Source organism: Populus nigra, chromosome 5 (assembly GCF_951802175.1).
Source record: "Populus nigra chromosome 5, ddPopNigr1.1, whole genome shotgun sequence".
Lineage (NCBI taxonomy): Eukaryota > Viridiplantae > Streptophyta > Magnoliopsida > Malpighiales > Salicaceae > Populus > Populus nigra.
The window spans coordinates 5,012,095-5,031,793 of record NC_084856.1 but is presented as its reverse complement, the minus strand read 5'-3'; the positions used below and the strand labels follow the sequence as shown (position 1 = coordinate 5,031,793).

The 19,699-nt window shown below is 34.8% G+C and overlaps 2 protein-coding genes across 7 annotated transcripts; both read left to right on the top strand.

Annotated features, from left to right (window-relative positions):
* Positions 1-5,846, top strand: LOC133694623 (uncharacterized). Of its 6 annotated transcripts, XM_062116220.1 has the most exons (5): positions 1-2,030; positions 3,130-3,336; positions 3,738-3,788; positions 4,478-4,614; positions 5,422-5,846. In XM_062116220.1, the coding sequence occupies exon 1, from the start codon at positions 618-620 to the stop codon at positions 1,959-1,961; it is 1,344 nt and encodes a 447-aa protein (XP_061972204.1). In that variant the 5' UTR covers positions 1-617; the 3' UTR covers positions 1,962-2,030; positions 3,130-3,336; positions 3,738-3,788; positions 4,478-4,614; positions 5,422-5,846. The 6 variants fall into 6 exon arrangements, with proteins under 6 accessions (XP_061972204.1, XP_061972205.1, XP_061972203.1 ...); XM_062116221.1 differs by lacking the exon at positions 3,130-3,336; XM_062116219.1 differs by lacking the exon at positions 3,738-3,788.
* Positions 5,847-15,054: 9,208 nt separating this feature from the next.
* Positions 15,055-18,077, top strand: LOC133694568 (trihelix transcription factor DF1-like). The gene is made up of 2 exons (XM_062116124.1): positions 15,055-15,545; positions 16,187-18,077. Exons 1-2 carry the CDS (start codon positions 15,247-15,249, stop codon positions 17,712-17,714), a joined length of 1,827 nt encoding a protein of 608 aa, XP_061972108.1. The 5' UTR covers positions 15,055-15,246; the 3' UTR covers positions 17,715-18,077.
* The last annotated feature ends 1,622 nt before the right edge of the window (positions 18,078-19,699 follow it).

Sequence of the window (19,699 nt, the reverse complement as noted above, 5' to 3'; positions counted from 1 at the left end):
ATGGACCCATAGGATCTTCCCATTCTTTGAACCTTCCTGAAATTTCTGTATGCAAGCACAGTAGTAGTAGCATCGTAAACATTGGACACTCAGAGGCAGATAGGAGAAAGGTTTCTGAGATCTAGAGTCCTGGATTCTCGGCTTAATTTTAGGACAACACAGTGGGTTCTCTTGCTTCACGGGTGTTTTTATGTTGTTGCAGATAAGTGGCTTTGCTTTCTTCTCTATTTGATCAAACTTAAGCACTGTTTTTCTGTTGTCTTGTCTTGTTTTTCTTGAATGTTCGGGTGCCTTTTCTATTTCATTACTTTAAATTTCGAAGTGGGTGCCTTGATAATGAGTATTTCAGTTTTTGTCTAGAGTTTAAGTTTCGAAGATGGGTTTATGATTTTGTTTGGCTTGTGAGAATCCAAGATGCATGCTCGATAGTCTAGGTAACTCAAGAGGAGAAAAAAAAAAAAACGAAGAAAGAAATGGGTTTGCTTTATTTTAGCTTGCTCAAAGTGTAAACCATAGATTGCTATCGGTTTTTTGTTTTTTTTTGCAAAGCCAAGAAGGTGATTTGAAAGGGGGAAATGGGTCTATCGGTGTGATCTAAATTGTTGTTTTAAATATAAATGGAAGGGAATTTGTCTCAAGGAGGTATGATTCCTGGCGGGGCTCCTTTTGGAGGCCCTGACTTGCAAGGATCAATGAGAGTTCATCATCAAGGGCAACATCCACACATTGTGCACCACCACCAGCATCCTATCCATCGCCAAGGATCTTCAACGCATCCCTCAGTTCACGATGGTTTTCCACTCACAATGGGGGCCATGCACAACTCTGATCAAAACATGTCCATGACTGATTACAATAAAGGAGATGGGAGGAAAAATTCAGTCAGTGATGAGGATGAGCCAAGCTACACCGAAGAAGGTGCTGATGGTCACAATGATGTAAGAAGAGGGAAAAAAGGGACTCCGTGGCACCGTGTTAAGTGGACTGATAAGATGGTGAGGCTCTTGATAACTGCCGTGTCTTATATCGGTGAGGATTCGACTTCAGATTGTGGTGGTGGAAGGCGTAGGAGATTCACAGTTTTGCAGAAAAAAGGCAAGTGGAAATCAGTTTCAAAAGTCATGGCTGAAAGAGGTTTTCATGTTTCTCCACAGCAGTGTGAGGATAAATTCAATGACCTTAATAAAAGGTATAAAAGGCTCAATGATATACTTGGGAGGGGCACTTCTTGTCAGGTTGTGGAAAACCCTGCACTTTTAGATGTTATAGATTATTTAACAGAGAAGGATAAGGATGATGTTAGGAAGATATTAAGCTCAAAGCATCTCTTCTATGAAGAAATGTGTTCCTATCATAATGGAAATAGGTTGCACCTGCCTCATGATCCAGCTTTGCAGCGTTCCCTACAGTTGGCTCTAAGAAGCAGAGATGATCATGACAACGATGATGTAAGGAGAAACCAGCTTGATGATCTTGATGAAGATGATCAAGAGATTGAAACTGATGATCATGATGAATTTGGGGAGAATCATGCTTCCCATGGGGATTGTAGGGGCATACATGGGGTATTAGGGGGTTCTGCAAAGAGACCGAGACCAGGCCAGGGCCATGAAGATGTTTATTTTGGGAATTCATCTCAGGACCCTAATAAAGGGTCTTCTTATTCTCATCCACAGATTGCCCAAGTTGATATGAATCAAGTCTCTCCTGAAAGTTCAAGAGCATCTTGGTTGCAGAAGCAGTGGATGGAATCTCGCACACTTCAGTTGGAAGAACAGAATCTAAAAATTCAACAAGAGATGCTGGAATTGGAAAAACAGCGATTCAAATGGCAAAGATTTAGTAAGAAAAGAGACCGTGAACTAGAAAAACTGAGGATGGAAAATGAGAGGATGAAGCTTGAGAATGAGCGGATGACATTAGAGTTGAAACGCAAGGAAATGGGTGCTGATTTTAATTGATTTTCCGGTCATGTCAATTTTGTTCATCTCAACAGCTGGACTTGCATGCAAATCAATTTTCTGTTTTTGGTAAGCTGCTTCTGGAACTGGAGTGTCATTTAGGAGGGGTATCTAGTGGGATATTGTTACTCTGCATGCATATATTGTGTAAACTTAGGATGGTCACAATAATGTCTCATACTGCTTTGTTTTGACTCTGGTGAAATATCATTGCCTATGGTTAAAGATATTGTGGCTATATTTTTTTTCCCTGTCATGTATTTGCTTTCATAGTTGAAGTTTGAATATCTAGATCAGCTTGATGATCCAGCTACATGTTTTTGCTTCAATCGTTTACTTTTAAGTAGTGTCTAATGATTGTTTTCAGAATTTGTTCAATGAAGTGTAAATTCCCAGAGTTTGTTCACAATCCCAAGGTTGTAGGCTATGCAGAAGTGAGGTCTAACTTCAATAACTAGCGATTCCTTTTTTGCTGTTTAACTACACTTCTCTTCTCTGGGTGACATGATGGACAAGTTCCTGAAGGTCGTTCCATCATGGGAGATACTCAAGTAATTGTCATTCTCTAGATGGGACATGTGCTTTTGTGCAAGAGTCAATCCCTGTCTCCCCTCTTGAAAGTATTTCTCAGCTTGCTGGGGCAGATCTTGACAATTTGAGTTTTTCCAGTAATTTGTGTAATGGCTCAATTTAATCTTAGTGTCTAAATTTCCATAAGTCAATAACACCGTGCCTGTTTAGCAGGTTTATTTTAGTCTAGCAACTTATCCTTCCATATTTTATCTTGAATTTTCAGAAAGATAACATCAGAGTTTTCAACTGATAGCTGCAAATAAAAAGGCACTTGTACTGTAGCATGGATTTTTTGGTGTCATAGGACTGGAAGCTGAATGGTGTAAACTTTGGCTATCATGGGAATTTCTTACTTTTTGAAACTGCCCACTAAATAGTCAATTTTGGTGACAGTGGAATATAATGTTTGAACATCATTAACATCACTTCTGCTGCTGCTATTACTCTTTGTGGCTCATGTTCTTAGGCATTTAGGCCATTATAAATGCTGTCTATTAACACACTATTCAAGAATATTAGCTAGCAAATATCAGTTTATTATCATTGAGCTAAAGAACTTGCTATTGCATAAGAAACAGCATTTTTTTATGAACAGAAGAACCAGCAGGGTTTAACATGTGTGATATTAACACTCATTCCACAAATGAAGCTCTTGGGTCTTAAAGAGCATTCCAAATGAACAGTATAAGAACAATATAAACAAGGGACTGTTGTATGGAAATGGTGAAAATCTTGAGCTTGCTACCACAAGACTGCAGGTTTGAATCTTTAAGGACAGCCACTTGATGCAAAAATCATTAAGGTAAGACAATCCAGATTTTTTCTTCTAGAACCCTACTTGATAGTTCCATAGCTGAATGCTATCACCTTTTTTACATTATGTCCTTCCAAGTAATAACAGTGCTTGGTGAGAAGAAACTTTTTTGGACTAATTTTTAGTAAAATTCTTGTGTTTAGATGCGAAACTGTTTCCTTAACTTCTTAGTGGAGAACCGAGGATTAAATGTCCATCTTTTGTTGGATGAGGAATGTGTGTATATGAATAAACTGACTGGATATAACCAATATTCCTTAAAAAGGTGTTTTAATATATCTCAATGTGGTTGAATGTTGATTCATATTGATTTTGAGGCTGCCTTGTGTTTCTTTTTGTTACTTGATAAAATTTGTTCTCTTATCTATGGGTGTCTCTGTGTCTTCAAGCATGCAGATGCTCGCAGCCACTAAGATAAGCAACTTGGATTCTACAAATCAGTAATATTCTAAATTGGTGTTACCTTACTCACTTTATACAAGTGGAACTGTCAAAATAAAAGTTCAATACTAGATTGTATTTTGCTTATGTAAATTTTTGTATGACCATTATAGAACTGAAATTTGCTCACTTGACTAAAGACCTTTCATAACTGAAAGCTTCCACAAACGAAGTTTTGTAGATCGTTCTATTTGGAGTGAAATGATTAGTATTGGATGGTTTGTTTGTTTAAAAATGCAGTTGAAAAGGCTACCCAAGCATGTGCACAATTTAGTTGAGATGCTGCATGAAATTATGATTTGAAAAATTGAATGATTTTAACATAGTATGTTTAAATTAGTAAGCTGCAATCAGTGAAGATTTTCTGGCGGTGCCCTCTGGGCTGCTTTTTGGGTAGCATATGGCACATGCAGGTGCGTAACAGTAAGAATCATGCCAGATTAGTGGGTGTTGAAGGCTTAATGTTCCACATGTGGCATAAGTCTTAAAATGGGCTTCAATATTTAGATGATACTTTTTCTTTTTCAGCGAATGCTGGAAACTTCAATATTTGAATTCTTACCTAGAAATTTAGTTTAGAATTCAGAAAATGAATTAAATAATTGGCATCTGGCTGGATTTATCCTCCTCCTGTTATGTCAAAAGAAGTTTCATCCATCATGTAGTGCATGTGCTTCATCTTCTTCAGGTTTAGAGAGGAAAGGGATGTTTCACTTTTGGGAGAAGCCAGAGTGTGCAGGACTTGACCTTGATTGGTGATTAGTTGGCGATGAGCTGCAGCTGAACTGGACTGATTGTTAGTACTAGATGAATTGTTCATTCATGGTACTAATTTTGCCTGGTTTATTTATTTATTTCTATAGTAGATGATCATCCAGTTTTGCTTAATACCGGCAGATTATGCTTTTATGGTTCACCATATGCTTGCTAGGAAGATAGATCAAATGATTCTGGAGGATTATCAAGTAAAATCTTCTTCTTTCCACATTTTTAATTCTTATGATTAACATCTGCTTATCCACATAAGCTGGCGCATGGCTTCGTTCAAAGTAAGTGTCGGCAATCTAGAGGAAATAATATTTAGGAATGGTTAGAGGCTTTTCAAATGTTGCAACACTAGAGTTCCTCCAGACCTCGAATCTGAATTTTTATTACTTTATTTACCGGAGCTTCCAAACTTAAGACCTCCTTCAAGGTTTGACTATAGCTGAGTATTGATTGCTTAGTAAATAGTACCAATTTCAGGATCCTTTTCTTCATGGAAGTTCAATGGTAGGATTCAATCATGCCAACAACTGCAGCTTTCATCTAACTGATTCAAATGGTCACCCAAGAAACATTACTACTCTGACCCAACTAGTAACCGTGTGGTCTTTTCATGGCTTAAAGACTGACAGTAGCTTTGGTTTATCTTGTGCATTCGGATGTATGGTGATGCATATGCCTGAATATGTGGTAAACAAATGAAAATGATAGTGTTACTCCAATCATGACTACAAAGCTCTGCCTTCAGAATTCTCATGTAGAGCTTCTAATGATTACAATACATTTCATCATCGTGTGGATCTTGTGTTCTTATATTGACATCCATTGCAACATTTCTCCTCTCATAAATTTATGAAAATTTTACAGGCGACATGGTGTGATCGAACAATTTTTGTGTGGAAGAGTATTGGTCTGGTTCTGAAATAGGGCACACTGCCATCTTTGAGGAGCTTGGTTGATGGCTCAGTGCCCAAAAAAAAGCCAAGCTTTTGCGTTGCATAGTGGTCTTTCATTTCTCATTGGGTACAGAGTTGCAAACAAGTGTGAATATCAATTGGTGCTTGGCGTGTACTATTTCTGCTGTTAAAAGTACTGTTGGAGCAACAATACTTGTTCCTCTGTTTGTTGACAATTACTGGCAGTCGAAACTTGAGTTACCGAGGATCAGAGACCAATTGCCAGTTGGTCTGATGACACTGCCCCCCCTTGAAATCAAGATGGAGTTTATGATCCTGGATAGTTTGAGTGGTCAAAGAAAGCATAAAGGGAATAGTTTTTTTGGCAGCTATAAATCACTCGCTTGAACCAAATCTATCAAATGGAGTCGAGTTCACTTGATGTAGATCATATTATTGAATGATGAAGGCCTAGACTGTAACCAGTTTGTCCTCACCTGCTCAACTGACTATCATCCATAATTAAAATTAAAATTCTTGATAGTTCTTGCAGAATCCTACATCGTAACTCTTTGATGTGGGACAATAAACTAAAGAAAGATAAAAGTAGAGAAAGAAATAAAGAAGCCAAGATTAAAAGCAAGGAAATAAAAGCTAGGAAAAAGAGAGAATTCAGATAAAAAAAATATTATGTTATTCTAATTAAATTATAAAAAACATCTAAATTTTTTAAAAATAACTTATAAATGCTAGAACTCTAATTAGAATAAATAATTGGGTTTATAACCCATTAAATAAAATATTCAATAACATCTAAATTAAACTTAAGAAATAAATCTGAATAAAATCTAATAGCACAAGAGTTGAGTTATCCTTTATTATCATAGATCTCACGACATGTAAAACATGTATTGAGTTTGATGTCTTCATTAACTCTCTTGAGATTGGAAGAGCTTGACCTCGTCGAGTATAGGTCAAAACAACTTTGATGACATTCTAAAAAATAAGGATGAAGCTGTTATGATGTCTTTCTGGTAATTCAAATACAATCTAAATGATAAGGATAATACGATAGGGATATCAAAAGGAGTATTAGGGATAAGTTGTTGTGTTTATATATAACAGACTTTTTCATGTCAAAAGTAGAGTTAATATCAAAATTTAGTAACAGTTTAATGATATAAGTATTTGATTCAATCATTTGCAACACTTTTAATGGTTTAACACTACTCACTTGTAATTTATAAATGGTTTTTAAAGGAAACCCTTCAAGTTTAATCTGTATAATGAAATAATGTCAAACATTAAGTATATTATTATACTTATGCAAAACAACTTGAAATGTGTATTGTTCATTATTTACTTAAATTTGCTTGATGATCTCAGCATGTAAATTATAACCTCTATATGCAAAAGACTTAGTTGAATCAAACATTTTAGCGTGAAGAGACATAAAAAAAAGATCTACAAGCTTTCTAGATTTACAAATATGAATACTATATGACTAAATGTGTGAAGTGGAACAAACACTATTTGAAGCCTTAATAGATATAATTTGGACATAACATAGTAAATTATGATTATCTTCATCTTTCTCATCACGTGTCAGGGGTTAGAGATCAAAAAGCTCAACATTTTGATCTAAATCGATGATGTGTTAGACATCAAGCATGATGGATGGGGAATCAAGTAGTTTAAAAGGATTAATATTATGAGAATCTTTAAAGACCATATTTGCCTCTTCAGGTGATTTCACCGAGGAGTTTTCTAAATTTTTTTTTTTACCATTAAAGCATAATTATTATATTTTTTATTAACCTTCCTTTCATATGTGTATAATACTCTTTTTAGTACTAACTACTAGGTCTTCAGACTCGCTTGAACTTATAGTGTTAAGTTTCTCTTCTTGCACATCCTCTTCATCTAGGTTGCTAAAGTCCTCAAGATTGAGTTTATATATTTGCACACAACAGTTTTATTTTTCATTTATATTTTTATATTCTTGAATGACTAAGGGTTTAGAGATACAATTAACAAAAATATGATCAAAACCTTGACATTTAGCATATTAACACTTTGAACTTAACCTGTAAATTTTATTAACGACTTGTTTTCCCTTATCTTATTTATAAACTTGGTCATTATTAGGATTAGGTCTATAAGATGGAGTACCTAATAAATAACTATTATTTTTAAAATGAGACTTGAAAAAGGTTTTAATGTTTTATCCATTAACTATTTATAAGCAACTTATAATCTTGCACTATAATTTAGGCTTGGTCAAGAGTGAAGACATATATAAGCATAACTTCTTTTCTAAAATCATCATTCAGACCTTTACAAAATCTATGCAAAGTCATGATTTTATTCTATTTGACATACTTCTTCCATTGCCTTAGATTGTTCAATTGGTACAAGAGTTTATTTCTATAAGATTTAGGTAGGTACTTCTCCTGTAGTTTTTTTTTCATTTTAGTCCAATTAGTTATGATAGGTTTACCTCTCATTTCTAAACAATCCTCAACATCTCTCCAATAATATTGGGCTTTACCAATGAGTATCATTTTAGCAAATTTAATTCTCCTATTATTAGACAAGTTATGTCACTCAAAGAATTAATCATTGTCACGAATTCACATATCAAAGACTCAAGGGTCATGATGACTGTCAAAAGTGGGAGCTTCTATTTTGTTAAAGCTCGTGACATGCTCATTAAGGTCATTATATGTAGAGTAAACTAAATGATAGTTATATTGACGACACTCAAGGTGAACTTGCCCATAATAATTTTAGCTATGATTTTTATTGATCTTTGAATGCCTTATTCGAGAACTCTCTAGGGTTTCAACTCTTTTAGACATGTTGGTCATTTGAATTTATAGTTTTTCTAAAATAGTCCTGAGAGTGTCACTAAGAGTGGGTCCATGGTAAGTATAAACTTAAGGTTTAACACTACATGATCATGACACAAATGTATGCAATACCAACTTAGAAATAAAATCGAGATCACATATGATTTTTGCAAGTGAAATCACAATATAAAAATAAAATTAATTCTATTTTTTTAATGTGAAGATTAATCAAGAACAAAAAACATCTGGAAAATTTTAACCATGTAATGCTAGACCTTGAAGTACAAATAATTAATTAAATAAAGTCATAATCTTCTATTTTTTCCCCTCACTTTTCTTTCTATTTTTTTATTGTCACTTTTCGCTCCTTTTATATGTATGTGTGTGTGTATATATATATATATATATGTGTGTGTGTGTGTGTCATTTTCAACTTTCTTTCCCCCTCTTTTTTAATAAATTAATATAAAATAAAATTACACCTGAACAAAGAAAAATAATAATAAAATATTAAAATAAAAAAGGCAGTAGACTCTCCCAATTATTTTCGTTCTTCTTGGCGTCTCTTAATAAAAGTTCGATGGGTGGAGTGCTAGAGAGACAAGAGTTGTTACTGCCATTGCATTTAGTCCCAGGCTTGACTATACGCACAACCTTCCATCGTCATCAAATGATGGAACATGTTAAATCTGGGATGGTAGATATTCCCACTGCAGTCTGCAAATTTATGTTCTTTTTGTTTGGAAAAGAACGAGAAAAAGTATATAAGTTTATGGTGTCGTCTGTCAAAGGAAATAAAAGGACATTTGGTTTCGGTTCTGGGCAGTGGGGCGGTGAATTTATTTATTTTTAATCATTATTGATGATCATCCTCAAAATTGTCAAGGATCGAGTGGAAAATGTGTTGAATTTTGAAGATTTGCAAGTCAGATCAATTAACTATAAAAACAATTAAAAGTTTATGTTCATACTTGACACGGGACAATAAACTAAAAAAAACAAAAAGCTAAGAATTAAAAGTAGAAAAAAAAGAATATTCAAAGGAAAAATAATATGTTATTTTAATTAAATAATAAAAAATTATCTAACATTTAAAAAATAATATAAAAATACTAAAACTTTAGTTAGAAGAAACAATTGGGCTTATTGTCTACAAAATAAAATATCCAATATATAATATTTATATAAAACCCAACAAATAAATCTAAATAAAATTAAATAAAATCAAATAGTATAAAGGTTAGGCTATTTCCCGTCATTATAAATTATACTATATTCTATAATAATTGAGTGATAGAATTCGAACTAACGAGAGAGTGTCAATTTGAATGAAAATAACACGGTATTGTCAATTTGAATGAAAATAACACGGTATTCTTTGACTTGATGAATAAAAATGCATGGTGGTACTTTTGAAAAACCATGCTGGTGGGTGTCTCTGGGAATGATCTTTTGAAGTTACAGGCACTGGTAATTATATCAGGAACTTTTACAATCTTGTCTGGCATCATGGGTTTTCTTAGACTGGTCTATTGGCACAGGATTCACGTTGCTGAGCCCATCTTCTAAAGACTGAAAGCAAAATGGAAGAGATACAGCAAATGATAATCATACTGTCATGATTGTGCAGTGGGACGATAAATTAGCTCCGTAAGAACGTTTGCTCACGAGGCATGATGTTCAAGTCTGCCATCGCATCTGCAAGAAAGTGCTTAGACAATCTTGCTTTCATGGCGCAGCTGAAGAACGAATCTTTCATTCTTCTTCCTGGTATGAATCATTCTTAGTCGTGTTTGCAGCTCCAGTTAGGCAGTAGCAAATAGTTAAAGCTAATTATGGTTTTGCTGGTTTTAATGCATATTATGACGACACTTTTGTATGCCATTGTAGGCTAGCGTCAATGGCAGTAGCAGGTAGGACTCTTTCCTGGCTTTGAACGTGGGCCGTATGGAAGTTAATCTACAGAGTATTACCAAACGCAAGAGTCTTTTAGCAGAGCTAGGCTTATCGTGTTATCCAGTTTGTGTCTCACGTTAAAAAGAAGTGGACATGTGTAAAAAAATGGACGAAAAAGAAAAAGAAAAAGAAAAAGAAAAAGAAAAAGAAAGATTGTCTACCCTTCCCCATTGTAAGCTCGTTTGTGGTAACATGGGCCCTCCACCCTTCTTTGCATAACATGGGCTTTTTGAGTGCTTTCTTCTGCCTTCATGGGGCCCATTTACAGTGACTTCTTTTACAAAACAAATGTCTACTTTTCTGGTCATATTAAATAATGGTTTAATTCACATATTATTATTATTATTATTGGGCGAGGGATCATTTAGGTTTTACCAGCAGATGCACATGCTTACATGTTCCAATGATTCTAGTTAAGAGGCATGAAGTACTGACGAGGCATTATTGTTAACCATGATGACAATGTCTGCACATGCTTGTGAATATTGCTTCTATTTTACTCCTCCAATCATGTTTATTAGTGTTGAGATTTACCCACGGCCAACTCCCGATCCGGGAAAGATTTGCCTATAGAAGGTTCTATCAATGTTGATCATTCAATATCAATAATTAATCACCATCTTGCTGATGTTAATTAACGAAGATCATGACCAATCAAATCACTAATCACTGTAATTAATCATTGTAATCTTCTAACATATCATTTTGTTTTCCTTCTCTCTCCTTTTTAGCACAGGTAAACCAGAGCAGTACAACTAGGAGCAAAAGTCACACATAATGATTCATATAAATGCTATACCAGTCATTGGAGCATTTTTAAAGATACCCTGCTTCCTAAAATACTGCTTGATTTTGTATTTTAAAAATATTTTTAATTTTTTAATTTTAAATTAATTTTTTTAATGGTTTTAGATTATTTTGATGTGTTAATATTAAAAATAAAAAAAATATTATTTAGATGTATTTTAAAAAAAAAACTATAGAGATAACAGTTATCACGTTAGCAAACGAGCAGTTAACGCAGTTAAAATAATAATAATAAAAAAAAAAAGGGGGGGCGGAGAAGAAAGGCAAAGAAGAATCCACTTGGTGGTTGCTTAGCTGGTGCCAGATAAAATGTAGAGGTTAATCCACATGGTAGACAGACATAAGGTGTGAGTGTACATTCACATCACATGCCCACCCATGTGAAGTAAACCTTTTGTCTACTTGTTACCTTTTTCATATGGGCCAGTCATACATACATACATACATACTTACATGTATTTAACTTAATATTCGTTATTATAAATAGAGGTTAGTGACTAATTTACCATGCGCTCAAGATTTCACATTTTCAAGCACCCAGTTATTTTTTAAAATATTTTTTATTTTAAAAAATATTAAAAAAATAAATTTTTTATTTTTTAAAATTTATTTTTACATTAAATTAGCTCATATTACCCAAAAGTTATTCTAAAAAACGAGAGAGAGAGAGAGAGAGAGAGAGTATATATTCTCCAAAATATTGCATCGAAAAATATAATATTCTCCTATAACTTAATACGGCATCGATCAGATATAATTAAGAGCTAGCTAGCACGCTCAACTTGTTAGTTACATGTCGATCGCCCCTCTCAACTTTCATGAGAATCCTCAATCACAGACACCACTTGTGAACCATGTGGTTCCTCTTTTTTTTTTTTATGACAATTACAAGATGTGGCCGGCAGCCTGGTGGTGTATTATTACAGTCGAGTTTTAGCTGTAAATAATGTATAGGCAGGGGATAAACACAAACATGGTGGCAGGCATCTGTCCAGCTAGCCAGGGAAGCTCTACAAGGCATTTATATCTTATTCTCCGTTTATCTATGCCGTTCCAGCTAGAGAAGTTCTTGCCAGCGAAGCAATTGCATAAAAACAAAACCACTTCCATATAATGTCTTGTTAGATAAGCAGAAATACATAAAACTATACACACCCACCGTGAATATATATATATATATATATATATCTTATTGTAAACAATAAAATCCCATGTACTTTGACTTTAATTTGCATTTACATTACCCTATAGAATCTTTTTTATTTTTTTGGACGGTGGGACGATTGGATTATACAAGAGGATAAATAATTTGAACCCCGAATTAATGTTATAGAATGTCAACTTAATGGTTGGATACATGCTTTTTTTATATATATATTAAAAAATCTTTCATTTTCTTGAGTCTAGACGTACATGCAAAAAAATTAAAGAAGAAGGAGAATATAATTCCCACTTGGTGGAAACTCGATTAGATGAACAGTGTGGAAAGATTATTCCTACTTTTGGTACTGTTTCTTTCTTTTCCTTTTTTTTTTTTTCTTTTTTTGATGCATATTTACCTACCTCTCCCTCACAAGTTCTTGATTTGTGCACACGTAATGATAATGGAGTCCTTTGTTTGTAATAGATTTATTATTAATTTGTGCATTTATTGATTAATCGGACCGGCCCCACTCCTTGCGTTATGCTTCGGGCATCACTTGTTTTTTTTTTTTTTTAACTCAATAATTGAGTTGCTGAATTAATTTGCACAGGACGTAAAAAATAAAATAATCTCTCGGGCTTGACCTCAAGAGCCTCTGCCCTTGAAATCATTCACGCCGATCGGAAAGTCCACGAGACCGTGTGACTTTAAAGATCCTTTGTGACTACTAATTAATAATTAGCTCAGAAATAAATAAATCCCTTTTCATTAATTTGTTTCGTCATTTTCAAGTGAAATTGAGAAAAGCCGAAAAGGAAATATGAAAACTCAATACAGAGTGTAACGTTACCGATATACACTGTGGCTGTCAGGCACAGCGTTCAGGCTATAATTTGTGAAGCAACAATTAAATCGGAACCTGCGAAAGGTCTAATGGTCCCAGATTCCGGCCAATTATTCTCCGAATGATGGGTGATCATATGATCATCGCCATTAAAATTCCTGCCTCCTATTTATTACGACGGCCTGCAACCTAACTGAATTCTCCGCCATTTACTTCATTTCATAAATGGCTTGGCCTCATTATGTGACCTCCATCTTTCTTCTTCTGGTTTCTCTCTCCACCGTGGATCCCACTCCAAAATGTCCCTTCTTCTTAAGATAAGCTCACAGGCTTTCCACAATAATTATGAAAATTAAATCTTGTCAAACTACGCTCGTCACTTTCACTGGAAGCAGTGTACGTACTGTATCACACAGTCTCGACCACCTAAAGTTGCAAAAGATTTTTCAATACCCAGGGCCGTTTTCGGCATTACAGAAAAAACCCCACCACCACCCAGCATAGAAAATTCTGAATTACGGAGACAAAACCAGATCACTAATCAGGGGATCAAATAAAAAATTGTAAAGTTAAGGAGCCCTTCAATGATTAAAGGTCAATGGGATCCGTTTTCAAGGCCTATTTAGCAATTTCACTTAATATCTTGCCACCGCCGCTGAAATCCAAAACACCCTCCAAAAAGCAAAGCTGATATTTATCTCCTTAGGGCTTAGACTCCCAAAAAACAATAAAAATTTATCAGAGAAATAAATACGGTACTCAAAAGACTCTCATTCTGCGATAGTAATGCAAGTTACAGAAAGGAGGAGGAAAAAAAGCTGACCTACGTGGGCCGGCTCTTAACTTAAATTTAGCCGGACAGACAAAAACCAACAAACTATCGGATAAATTTGTTTTGAGCATCCAAAATATAATTAAACGTGAAATAAAAAAGTTTCGGTCGAACAATACAGTTTGGAGACATTATGGTTTTAAAATACAATATTTAATATATGTAACGTTTTGAAAAAATAGCTTAACATTTGATTAAAGGGTTGGGTTGCAAGAAATATATCTAAAATTTTGTTCCACTTCAAAAAATCCGGTAAAAAACCATAATAACCATAATTAATAAATTTTAATTAAACTCAATATATTCTCGAATTTTATAATCACAGGTAGTTCTAGAAATACAAAACAAAACAAACATATATACATACAAAATGAATATAAACAATATAATATTCAAGTAATCTTAAAATATATAAACATAACTCATCTATTTATTTATGTTTATTGGGTGATTCAGGCTCATTAGTAGCACTACTGAATCTAGCTCATTCTCCTGTCTGAGTGGCTTCGTTCTCTGCCATGATATTATCAAGAGCTAGCCTTTTTGCAAAGATTTCAAGTCCAATGCGGCAAACATTTAACTACCTGAATGCTATAGTGTGAACTTTATTTTCTTCACCAGTACTATAAAGATATATAAAATGTTGCCTCTCGATCCTCTCGTAGCAAATATTTAGTTAATATCACGTTTTATAAGCATGGTATATAGTTATCGTGTTTCGAAAATGTAATATTTAATAGAAGTGTTTAGAAATAAAACAAGATAAAATTAAAATTACTCCTGATATTTTTAAAACAATAACATTCACCTAAATTTTCAAGTTTAGCGAGATAATTAAAAAAAAAAAAAACCTAAATCATCACCATCGTCTCCAGGTGCAGTGCAGCTGTTGATAAATTCCAGTAATTTTTATTATCTTTTCTGTGGCATTATTGTATATATTTATTATAAATTTGTATACAATGTATATCTCTCTGTGCTACGTGCCTTTACTATCACTGCTACAGAACCAAGTGACACCTCTCACCCTACTTTTTAACCACCCATCCCTACCACCCCACATTACACGAGAGAAAAAGAAACAAAAAAGAAATAAATTAAATCCTTCAAAGATTCCAGCCCAAGTAGTATTAAAAATAGAAAAGAAACAACTTCTTGACATAGACAAGCAGATCCCACAGAAATAATTAATAAATTCACCATACAGTACAAACCATCTCCCATAAAACCCTCATGAGAATTAACCTTCTCTTTTGCTTTGATGATGTATTTTTTTTCCTTCTATTTTTTTAGCTCGTGTATATTTTTTTCCCCCAGGGAGCTGTAATATTGAGAGTTAGAAAGGAAAGAAAGAGAGTCCTATGCTAGGGGACTCAAGTAGTGTGCTAGCAACCACGACAACAACCCCTGGTGGTGGTGGTGGTGGAGGGGGGCCAGGAGATCATAAGGAAGCTCCTCCGTTAACCGGAGGCAATCATGAAGGAAGCAGTAATGATGTTGGAGGTGAAGAAGATAAAGGAAAAATTGAAGGTGACCGGAGTTATGGAGGAAGCCGGTGGCCAAGACAAGAGACTTTGGCCCTCTTAAAAATAAGGTCCGGCATGGATGTTGCGTTTCGTGATGCTAGTGTTAAAGGTCCTTTATGGGAGGAGGTTTCCAGGTATTCATCATTAGATTACAAAGTTTTCTTTCTCTTCTGTTTTGTGAACTGCCACTACATATATATTCATATATGGATTTGTTCTTGCTTTAGGATTTCATTGATAGAGATCTGCGTGAGTTCAATTTTCTTTTTTGTGTTCTTCTTTTTCCTTTTTTTTTGGTTAGTTTTCTTTATAGGAGTAGTCCTTTGCAATTTATAATACTCTTGAAGACTGTATTCATGCCTTTTTTTTTTAAAAAAAAAACTCCTTCCTCCAGCGCACACTGCAATAACAATTAAGTGTTCAGAATTAATTAGATTTCTGACATTTGTGGGTTGTCTAACTTTTTCCATTTTAAAGCAAAATTTAAATTAAATACTAGGTTCATATATAAATGGAAGGAGTGTTAAGATACACGGAATTGTTTCGTCTTAATTAAAACTCAGCTTACAAATGTGTAAATCCAAGAGCAAACTGTGTCCATCGAAGCACTGATCTTTCTTAATTTTCAGTTTAAGTTGTTGTTTATTGTTTTAACTTTCACGTTTATTTTATGTGTGAATATTCTTCAAGATCTTCTGTTTTTATTGCTGAATTCGAGATGGGATAAAACAAGAAATGGAGTTATGTTTTTGTTGCAACTGTTGTTATATACCAGGAAGCTAGCAGAGCTTGGTTACAATCGAAGCGGCAAGAAGTGCAAAGAGAAATTCGAGAACGTGTACAAGTACCACAAAAGAACCAAAGATGGTCGAACTGGTAAACAAGAAGGCAAAACTTATAGGTTTTTTGATCAATTAGAAGCCTTCGAAAGTCATCCTCCTTCACTATCATCGCCGCTGTCGCTGCCCCCACAGCCGCCCAAAGCACCTACTCCAGCAGTCACAGCAATAGCAATGCCAGTGGTTAATCCTTCTCCTAATATTGTTAGGGCTTCTCACAGTACTGTTCCATCAACAGCAGCAGCAACACTAGCTACAAACATGTCTCAAGGCATTGTAACTTCAGCAATTATAAATCTTACCGTTCCTCCATTTCCTTCAACAAACCCTACAATCTTACCCCCATCACAAGCAACAAACCCTACAAATCCTCCTCATACTAATACTCCACCCTCTTTTCCAAACTTCTCCGCAGATCTCATCTCCAATTCCACTTCTTCATCGACATCCTCGGACGTGGAACTGCAAGAGCGTCGTAAGAGGAAAAGGAAATGGAAGGACTTCTTTGAAAGGCTCATGAAGGAGGTGATCCAGAAGCAAGAGGAGATGCAGAAGAAGTTCTTGGAAGCAATTGAGAGACGCGAACATGAAAGAATGGTTAGAGAAGAATCTTGGCGAATGCAGGAAATGACAAGAATCAATAGAGAGCGCGAGATCTTAGCCCAAGAAAGATCCGTTGCAGCAAGTAAAGATGCTGCGGTAATGGCATTTTTGCAAAAATTATCCGAAGAGCAAAATCCGGGTCAAATACAAAATAATCCACCACCATCACAGCCACTGCGGCCACCAGCACCTCCTCCAATATTACAGCTAGTACCAACGCCGCCGCCGCCACTTCAAGGGGCACAAGCGCCACTACCACAAGCGGTGGCTAATGTGGACATAATAATGAAATCAGATAATGGGGATCAGAATTTTACGTCAGCTAGCCCTTCTAGATGGCCTAAAGTAGAAGTCGAAGCTTTAATTAGGATAAGGACTAATCTTGATTGCAAGTACCAGGACAATGGACCTAAAGGGCCACTATGGGAGGAGATCTCAGCTAGGATGAGAAAGCTTGGTTACAATCGTAATGCAAAAAGATGCAAAGAGAAGTGGGAGAATATCAACAAGTACTTCAAGAAAGTGAAAGAGAGTAAAAAGAAAAGGCCTGAGGATTCGAAAACATGTCCATACTTTCAGCAACTTGATGCTTTGTATAAAGAGAAGAACAAGATTGATGGTCCGTCCAATATGAAGCCTGAAAACTCAGTGCCTTTGATGGTACGCCCTGAGCAACAATGGCCTCCTCCACAACAAGAACATAGGCCTGATTCGGAGATGGAAGATCTGGAAAGCGATGATCACCAAAATCATGACGACGAAGATGACAAGAACATGGATGATGAAGATGAAGAAGAAGATGAAGCTAGTGGCTATGAAGTTGTAGCAAACAAACAAACATCAATGAACACGGATGAGTGAGAGTTTTAAGGCCAAAGAAGCAACTCTATGAGAATTCACAGGAATATTGCGGTAAGTGCATCGGATTCTGGCAGCCGTGAATCGGGATGGAAGACTCTGAATTAATTTGTAAGCAAATCCCACATGGTGTGTTGTAGCTAGCATATAGGCGTTGAGATTAATTATTTTTATAATTAATTATTTTTTTGCAAGATTAATAATAAGTAGAGGGAGTGAGAATTAAGAAGAAGAAGAGAGAGAGGTTCAGTACTAGTTTCCAAAGAATTAATAAATACAAGAGACTAGTGTTGTAGTTTTTATTCATGTTCATGGTAGTACTGCCACTGCGAGAAATGGTGAATGGTGTTCGTACTTGTTCCTTCATTTGGCTCAACAAATACTTTATATTTAAAGATGGGACTTTTTATTAATAGAAATATATATTTGGATGTACAAATTAATTAGTAAACCTAATTAAGTGTGTTGTGTTTGTATAAATATAATTAATGTATAATTAGCCCAATATCTAAACCAGGAAAATAAATAAAATAAAAATATTAGTACATGCATATTATATAAATAATTTAGAGAGTACTCTTAATTAAACTTTATCTAAATTTAGACCTTTGAAGATTTACATGATATGTATTAGAGTTTTAATAACTCAAAAATTAATCACGAATTCTCTATATTCTCTATTTGTTGAAGAAAGATCATTATTATTATTATTATTATAAACTCCGCTAGCTAGCTGTTCAGGTTATGCTGATCGACAGGCTGAGAAGAGGGGGCCGGAGAGGCTAGAAAGAACAGGTCACTGTTATTTCAATCTGAGCGATGATGTATATAGTTCATAGATACGCAGCAGCAAGCCAAAAATGGAGGGGGTACAGGCTGCAAAGCCGACCCTCGAGCTCCGACTGGGGACCCTTCCCACAACATGCCAACAACACATGCTGTCACGCTGCTCATGGACCTTCAACAGGGTCCCCTGAGAGGAATCTTTCAAGCTGTTAATCTAATAATCAAGGATATATATATATATATATATATATATATATATATATATATATATATATATAAAACCTTAAATACAGATTCTAATTTCTCTTCATTCGTTCGGTTCCCATTAATTCAACTCTTGAAGTCAGTGCCGAGAAAATGATCACGAAACATATTATTTAATTAATTAATGTTCACTTTCCAGCTTCAAAATGCAAAGAATTAAATAAAAAATAAAATGATTTGCTCGACATGTCCTACAGCTAGATGGAATAGGAATGCTGCAAATGTTGTCCAATAAAAATGCATTGATTGGTCTGGATATTTATTTCTGGATAGGACTCGTAATCTGTTATACAGTTACAGTTTCAGACAATAAAACCTCCATAGGGACACACCCACAGAAAAAAGTTTTTTTATCTCTCCTCTCAGAGACAATTTGATGGCCTGCATCAGCTGGCCCACCTCTTCAACTTATCACCAGTACTTGGTTCATATACAACGCCGTGTATAATAATGAAGTGTGTGTGTGTCTACATACACTTAATTTCATATTCTGATGAAGAATTATTTTTTTAGTTATTTCTTAAATAAATAATTTCCGTAGAAAATATTTACCTTTCGAACGGAAATAATGGAATTCCTTAATATTGGTGAGGACATATCTGTCAAAAAATAATATTTTTGGTAGGGAATAATGTCCGTAGTGAGTGTGCTGTGTCGTTTACAGTGACCCATGATGCATCTTGATAGTTTGGATATGGTCCAACCGTTAATAACAAAAATATATTTCGCATCGAAAAAATACCGTAAAAAACACTGCCATAAAATAAAAACTTTTTTCATCCTTGCAAAAATAAAATGAAAGGCCAGTATTTTGATTTTTTTACCTGACCAAATAGTTATTTGTTGCTTGCCCAGGGTAGTTGTCACTTGTAGTTTTTTTTAACAGTAAAATAATTTCTTTAGATTCAAAATTTATAAATATTATTATTATTTAGGGT